This window comes from Miscanthus floridulus, chromosome 17 (assembly GCF_019320115.1).
Source record: "Miscanthus floridulus cultivar M001 chromosome 17, ASM1932011v1, whole genome shotgun sequence".
Lineage (NCBI taxonomy): Eukaryota > Viridiplantae > Streptophyta > Magnoliopsida > Poales > Poaceae > Miscanthus > Miscanthus floridulus.
This window is the reverse complement of record NC_089596.1, coordinates 90,841,429-90,849,835: the sequence shown is the minus strand read 5'-3', so window position 1 is coordinate 90,849,835 and position 8,407 is coordinate 90,841,429. Positions and strand designations below refer to the sequence as shown.

Here is an 8,407-nt window from a genome sequence, read left to right as displayed (position 1 = left end):
CAAGCTTTTGGCACGCTACCTTCGACTTGTCTCTGGAAGTGAGCTGCCCCGGATAGCTTGCATGGCTGTTTTCCGACATCTTAGGAGCTTGTTTGGGGGCTTGCCGTCAGACTCTAGTGCTGCAGAAACAACCATTGGTCTTGCCAAGACTGTTTCCTCTTGTGTGCACCATATGGAACTCAGTGCTCTCAGTGCCTGCCTTGCAGCTGTTGTCTGTTCATCGCAGCAGCCACCTCTCCGACCACATGGTAGTGCTGCTGGTGATGGGGCCTCTCTGGTAATCAAATCTGTGCTGGATAGAGCGACCGAGCTACTGGCTGATCCTCATTCCGCAGCTAACTACAGCAGATCAGCACGTTCACTTTGGCAAGCATCATTTGATGCCTTCTTTGGACTGCTGACAAAGTACTGTGACAGCAAGTATGAAAGTATTGTGCAGAGGTTTGCCATGCAGGGATCCAGCTCCATGGGAGGACCTGAAACCACCAAAGCAGTCAGCAGGGAGATGCCTGTTGAGCTGTTGCGTGCAAGTCTTCCTCATACTAGTGAACAGCATCGTCAGACACTGCTAGATTTTGCTCGGAAATCTACGCATGTACCTGGTTTCAGTCCTAATGCTAGTCGTGGACATGTCAATTCTGAATCAGTTCCAGGTTAACACCACCGAAGAGACCCGATGGTCATCTGTTTTGATTTATATGGCACTTTGTCTTCAGATGGCAATTCTTATATCTGGAGGCATGCCTGTGACCTCATCATAAGGTGCGAGCTTGGAGAAGTTCCATTGGCTCAGTGAAGTTAGCATTCAGGATATGACTGTAGGATCGAGATGTTATATTTATAGACTGAAAACCAACTTTATGTAGGTCTGTCTTTTCATACATCGCCCTCATGACGGTTATAATAGATTATGCATGTATGTATCCTGCTGTAACTGTGTAGTGGTGAACAGAACATCTATTGGAGGTAAGCTAGTTGACTTATTCTCTCCCAAAGAAGAGAACATTAGTGGGCGGATAGCAACAGCTTAGGGGGTGTTTGGTTTGAGGAATCACTTCATTCTAGATGAGGTAGTGCATCATTAGCCTGCTCTTCAAATTTTGTGTAATGACCCATTCCTCATTATCAGTTTGTGAGGAATAAGGTGGCGATGGATCAACTTGTTCCACTTGGACTCTGTAAACCAAACAAAAAAAAAAACGAGTGAAAAGATGGTGGACTATATTCCTCAAACTAGACACCCCCGTTTGTTTCTTGTGATGCTTGCTTCAATTGGATATATGGAAGGTGCAGGAGTGATGTGCTTGAACAACTTAATCAACAAGTTCTTTTGCTGCAGTTACTATTATTTGTATGGTTATTAATATAGCTATGTTGGTGACACTATCTGCTGATCTGTAGTTTATTCCTGAGGGCATTGCTGTGCTCATTTATCTCTGTTCTGTAATAGGCTGCAAAGGATGGCTTGCCAGATGCAGTTTAGTTTGTGTGCGTCAAGAAAGTTGTGTGGAAGTGGAAACGATTGTTCTGCAACTCTGATAGCCAACAAGTTGGCTCCGATTCGCTTCTGCTTCAAGCCGCTGTGGCTGCACCGTTGCACAGCTTCACCTGCTGCATGCATGCTGGATAGTAGCTTGCCCTCATGCTATAAAATTACTCTCTCCGTTGATCTTTTTGAAACCAAACTTGCATGCAGGTTAATTGTTGGTTAATGATTAGAAATTTTCACCTTTTTCTAATTATAAAAAAAACATCCCATCATAACTCTGAAGTTAAGCGTGCTTGGGAGAAATCCTCCTATTGCATTTCAAAATATAATTTTTTTTTAAAAAAAAAGACCCGTAACGATTTTGGAATGCCACTGATCAAACCGACGTGACTCGGTTATCGTCGTCGCCGTCCTCTCACAGTAGTCCTTGCCCGTATCCTGCCCTTCCTCGCCACGCCGCCCGCGTATTCTGGTTCGCGATTGTCACTTCCACTTCGAACCCATCGCCTCTGCGGCTCCACGACTCCGGCAATGGCGCCCTAGGGTTGACCGTTCCATCCAATTTCCCCGCCCGCCGCAATGCAGAGCCTGTTCGTGCAGAGGCCGTCTCCTCCCTCTCCTTTGGTCAGGGTGCGCTCCGCGAGCCTGAGCTGCGGTGTCCGGTCCAGGTCGACGTCGGTGGTGCGATGACAGCTGGAAGGGGCGGCGGAGGCAAAGTCGGTGGGTTGGGCTCCTCCGGGGCCGTACACGGGGCGGGACCCGGAGGTGAAGAAAGCCGGCGTGGCTGCGGCAGCGGGCGGCGCAGGGAGAGAGGTACGCGAGGCTGAGGGAGTCGCTCGGGTGAAAATTCTGCATTTTAGTCCTTTTTAAAAACATATTTTATAGGTAGACCCTCCGCGAAACTTTTTCAAAAAATGGACCAAAGCTCGGCGTGCAATGATACTACGCCCAGGTATATAGCTCGACGTGCTACGATTGAACGCTAAACTTGCCACAGAAGCGCCAACGCGTCGATCCGGCCCGAAGCTCGGCGTTTAATCATTTAACGCCGAGGTTAGACACGTCGGCGTTTAATGAGTTCACGCCAAGGTAGGGTGTTGCTACAGTACAAGCTAATAGCCCAAGTGCATGATGTATTTGTCCATTCAATATTTTTTGAAGATCCATAAAAAATAAATATAAGTCCCCTTGACATGAGATCATTTTCAATATAACCATAAGGTTACCCTCCACGGGACAAAAATATATGGATTGATAAATTGTTTGCCAATATTTATACAAATATTTTTTTGTGAATGCTGGTGTTAATTGTGAGCGCACCCACGCTTGTATAAATAGTTGGACTTGGCAAGTCATTTTTTTGGTGGTGCGAAATAGAAGTAAGTAAAATAAAAGAATACACACATGGAAGTGTCATGTATCTGGGCTAGCCTTGATGTTGTGTTGTGCCTTGGCTGGTGAGATAAATATATTTCCAAAATGCAGTGATGAGCTCGGATGTTGAAAGCTAGGAGTAGTAAGGTGCAGCATAGCACATGAAATGCAGGAAATGAAATTAACCAATAAGATGTTCATATTAAAACATTCGCCCTGTGAAGCCAAGGGTGATTAGTTGCACTTAAACATCCAAATGCAAAGAGTTATTATTTTAGCAAAGTAACAAAAGTGCCCAAGGTTTCTGTACAAAAAAAAATTAGAACTAATGAGTTTTCTTAAATTTAGAACTAAGTTTTCTTCTGCTCGGTTGTTATTTTGCTCCGAACAACCCTTGCCATGGACGCCTTGCTTCTAGTTCCCCTGTTGATACAATTCTAAATAGTTAGTATGAAGAGCAATTGAGATGTGAAAAGCTAAGTTAAACACGAAGTAATAAAATTAAGTGCCCTGTTACAAGTACATGGTGCAACCAAGCCTAAATTGCTATCATGTTCCATTCTTTGTTTCAAAATATGGAAAAGAAAATCCGATCGAAGTCGCATCAGGCACAATGAATCAGGTGAACTACAGATGAATTCATTCTTCATGTAAGCAGATCTTTACCCATAAGTGCTGTATAGAGAACATCTCGAGGGCAATATTGTTCCTAGTAGTAATAAAAGTTTGCAAGCTCTGTCAGCATATTGTTTTGGCCAAATTGAAAGCAATTTCGGACCAGCAACTACAACTACCTGAAAGGCTGAAACATAATAACTCTGATCATGCCCAAGGAAGCAGCCGCAACTAAGGTTAATGTTCACAAGAGTAACATGACTACATCAAAACAAAGAAAGACGCCAACCTGACTTTTCGGTTCCTATTAATAATTATGTATGTACAGCCCTTTGATTTGATTCACTGCAACCAAGTTAAACATGACAGAACCAATGCTCGCAACTTACAGATTACTAATCACAATAGACTTAGGTGCACTATGTGATCTTAATCAACTGTTAGCAACCATACGGTCAAAAAGCAAACCAAATTTAGAAAAGGATACCCCGTAGACAAAAGTACCATAACCAAACCTGTTTGATTCTCTAGAAATCTTGGCAAACATTCTATCAAAAATCCATGTATTTTTGTCCCGTAGAGGATAACCTTATGGTTCGAATAGAATTGATCTCATGTCAAGGGGATTTATATTTATTTTTTATGGATCCTCAAAAGACATTGAATGGACAAATACATCATGCACTTGGGCTATTAGCTTGTACTGTAGCAACATCATACCTTGGCGTGAACTCATTAAACGCCGACATGCCTAACCTCGGCGTTAAATGATTAAACGCCGAGCTTCGGGCCGGATCGACACGTTGGCGCTTACGTGGCAAGTTTAGCGTTCAATCGCAGCACGTTGAGCCACATACCTGGGCGTAGTATCATTGCACGCCGAGCTTTGGTCTATTTTTTGAAAAAGTTTCGCGGAGGGTCTACCTATAAAATATGTTTTTAAAAGGACTAAAATGCAGAATTTTCACGTCGCTCGGCGAGCTCAAGCTCAACACCTTCAGCGTCGAGGCCCAGTGCCCCAACATCGGAGAGGTAGCACCGAACCAAAGTTAGGATATCGATATGTATGTAGGATTCAGATTCGACGTAGTCTAGGCTAAAGATTTCCAAACGGGCCGGGCTGGCACGAGCACGGTGCGAAAAAGCCCGGCCCTAGCCTGGCCCAGCCGTGCTTGTGCCTGGCCCGGCCCGGTGCCGTGCCCGTGCCTGGGCCAAGGAGTCGGCCCGTAGTGTCGGCCCGGGCACGGCCAGTTCCAACGGGCGGCACGGCTCAGGCATGGCTCTGGGGTGCCGGTGGGGCTGCGGTATATAAGCCACCCGCCGCGGCTGCCCCCCACCATCCAAACCCTAGCTTATTTCACCTGCTCTCGTCTCTCTCGCGCCGCTCTTGTCTCGCTCGTCGCTCTCGCCCGTTGTCGTCTCGCTCCTCGCTCTCGCCCGTTCGCCTGATCGTCGCCTCGTTCCCCTGCTCCGCCGTGTCCATGGCGTTCTCCGGTGGGTAAGGGGTCAGATCCGATGGGTTTCATCCTCAATCTCCCTGCTTTCCCTCTCTGCCCTCAATCTCCCTCTTCTCTCTCAGATCTGGTGGTTCCCGCCTTCAATCTCCATCTGTTCTCTTGTTCTTCATCCCTAAAAGTCGATTGAGACTCGTTCTTAGCATCCTCGACGCATCTCCGTCTTCTGTCCGTCGTTCTCATCATCGGCCGCCATCACCTCCGGGGCTCCGGTCTCCGTTGAGGTACCGGGGGTGTGCATTCGGTCCATCTCATCGTCGTTTTCGACGCTCTGGCTCTAGAGGTAAGGGTAATCCCCTACCCTAATCCACTACCCTAACCCTAATCCCCTACCCTAACCGTCTTTTTCTGTTGTTAATTGATGCAGCCATCGAGGAACCAGAGACGGCAAAGATGGCCCCAGGCGTAGGCGACACCGATGAAGGGGAGTTTGATCACTCCCAGAACGACGAGCTGTGGATGTGTGGGTTAGCCGGGGATGATGAGGAGGACGATGGCCGCGAGGACTGCGCTGAGCTATTTGGGTGGTCTGCTGCTGATCCCCTCCCCTGTGACCAAGATGCGGTCCCGGTCCATGGGGAAGGGGCCGATCCCGATGCCGACGGTGGCGATAGTGAGGTGGTAGGCTCCAATCGGCCTTCTACCTCTGCTGTCTGGGATGATTTTGAGAAGCACTTAAAGAAGGTGCCAGGTAAGGCGAGACCCGTCAGGTATGCTGCCACTTGCAAACATTGCAAGAAACAATACTCTGCTTATTCTGCTAATGGCACTGGACATCTTACTCGACATCTTAAGGTTTGTGTTAAGCGTCGTGAGAAATGTCGCATGTCTCAAACTCAAATTGGTTTTAATCCTGATGGTTCTGTTCATCGCTGGGAGTACAATGCTGATGTAGCTCGTGTTAAGTTTGTTCGTATGCTTGCTAGGCTAGATTTACCTTTACTGATTGGTGAAACTGATGCCTTTAAAGATTACATTAAAACTGCTCATAACCCTGCCTTTGCACCTGTCTCTAAGCAAACTACTGGTAGAGATCTGTTTAAGCACTTTAATGGTAAACGTGAAAAATTAATGACTTGTTTGCAAGATAATGTTGTTTCATCTGTTACTGTTACCTCTGATATTTGGTCTGGAAAGGCCAAAGAAGATTATCTGTCTGTTGTGGCTCATTTCATTAATGTTGATTGGCAATTAGAGAAAATGGTGCTTTGTTTAAGGTTAATTGATGTCTCCCATAATGCTGAAAACATTGCTGAGCGTGTTAAAATTGTCCTTGCTGAGTATGGTATACTTAACAAGATTTTTTCTGTGACTTTGGATAATGCATCTGCCAATAAAAATGCAATGGATAAACTAAAACCTATACTTAAAGAGTATTTAGGTGCTGATCTGTTTTTGCATCAACGATGTGCTTATCATATTATTAACCTGATTGTTAAGGAAGCATTGGCTGCTGTTAATCCTCTCATTAACAACTTTAGAACTGCAATCTCTTTTTTGAACTCCTCTAATCAAAGAATTGCTGCATACAAGAGTTATTGCATTGCTAGCAGTGTTAGACCTAGGAAGTTCTCACTAGACATGGATGTTAGGTGGAACTCCACCTACCTTATGCTGAAAACATTGTTACCTCACTGGAGTACTTTCAGTACTTTTATTGAGGATAATTACCCTAGACCTGCAGGTAGTCCTTTCCTGTTGACCGATGATCACTGGGATATGGCAACTAGGATGTTGCAATTTCTTGAACTGTTTTATGACTCTACTATTGCTTTATCTGGTGTGTACTATCCTACTTCTCCACTTATGATTCATCATATTGTTAAGATTGCTGTTCACCTGCATAAATATCAACATGATGAACATCTGAGATCTGTTGTGCAATCTATGATTGACAAATATAATAAGTACTAGAAGAACATACCTGATCTTCATTCCATTGTATTCATACTGGATCCAAGAGCTAAGATTAAGGGCTTTACCAAAGTGCTTAGAAAGTTGAATTCTCTTTTTAATGTTGATTACACTAACAAGTTGCTGGACACCAGAGCCCTTCTTTTTAGAATGTACAACTGGTATGATGCAATGTATGGCTCTGTTAGGCTCAAAAGGGCTATTCCTGCATCCCTTTCTGGTAAAAAAAGAATAGCTTGGGCTGACATTTATGATGATGATGAGCTTGACATTGGAGCTAGCTGTTCTTCCCTCCCTCCTAATCTTGATCAGTCCAGGGGTGTTTCTACCACTTCTTTGCTATAGGCAGCTTCTACTTCTAACTCTAGTGAGCTTGCATCCTACCTGGACTCTAACACAGTCAGCCAGTTAGATGATGATTTTGACCTCATGCAATGGTGGCATGAGCACAAGCTTACTTATCCTGTGTCAACCATTTATCCAGCAAGTTTAGTGCCGTGCCTGGGCCTGAACTCCGGCACGGTGACACGGCATGGCACGGCACGCCTCATCAACTGTGCCTGCCGTGCCATGCCTAGGCGGGCTAGGGCCGTGTAGTGCCATGCCGGCACATTTGGAAATCTTTAGTCTAGGCTATGTTGCGGGTTCAGTACTTTAGTTGTGGGAATTTGGTTTCATTTCATTTTGATGAATTGACGATGGTGGTGTGCAGTGTTGGAATGGAGGTGGCGAGGCCGACGGAGAAGGGGATGGCGTTGTGACCACGACGATCATGCTCCTCGGCGACACCTGTACCCGGGGGTGTCAATTCTGCGTCGTGAAAACCAGCAACAAGTTGTTGTTAGAAAGTTCTTAACTCTAGAGGCCTGTTCGCTTGAAGGGATTCATAAAGAATCTGGATGAATCTGAAGAAATTTGTAAGAGAAAAATACTTTTCCGGATGAAAAAAGAAACAGATCAAGCCGGGTTTAAGGACACGTGAATGGGGCCTAGGTGTAGATCTAGTGGATAAAACAAACATATGTTGGTATATCTTGGTAGCTAGTGCGCCCGCAACAATCGGAGATGAAGTGTAGTCGTAGTCCGTACGGCGACGCGAGGTACAACGTCCCGGTGGTGGCACTGCAGAGGTGACAACGAAGTCGGTGGGGCTTTTCGTCGCTGACAGCACCCTTCTTTAGATTGGATTAGTGTTTCTATGTAGGTGGTTACGGTGGCTCAGGTCAACCTCATGGTTAGAGCTCTGGTTCCCACATCTCTTTATAGTGCTGTGCGACAGGGGCCCACCAACCATATTAGGGTTGGACGTCTCTAATCAGGGCGTAGATCAAAGGGCCCAATAAGCCATTGGGCCTATTGGTGGAGATCAACTAACACTCTCTCCCTTGATCTCACTACCATCTTTTAATTTTATATCATTTACTTTTGTTCATTCCATTACAGATTAGCACATAGAGCATTGTCGGTGTTTCGAACAAACACCGGCTAGTAAATTTATGAT

General features: G+C 45.5%; 1 protein-coding gene across 1 annotated transcript; it reads left to right on the top strand.

Annotated features, from left to right (window-relative positions):
- The first annotated feature begins 6 nt into the window (after positions 1-6).
- LOC136517894 (protein PAT1 homolog 1-like) lies at positions 7-1,342 on the top strand. Its single transcript, XM_066511551.1, has one exon. It carries the CDS (start codon positions 62-64, stop codon positions 656-658), a length of 597 nt encoding a protein of 198 aa, XP_066367648.1. The 5' UTR covers positions 7-61; the 3' UTR covers positions 659-1,342.
- Positions 1,343-8,407: the final 7,065 nt, after the last annotated feature.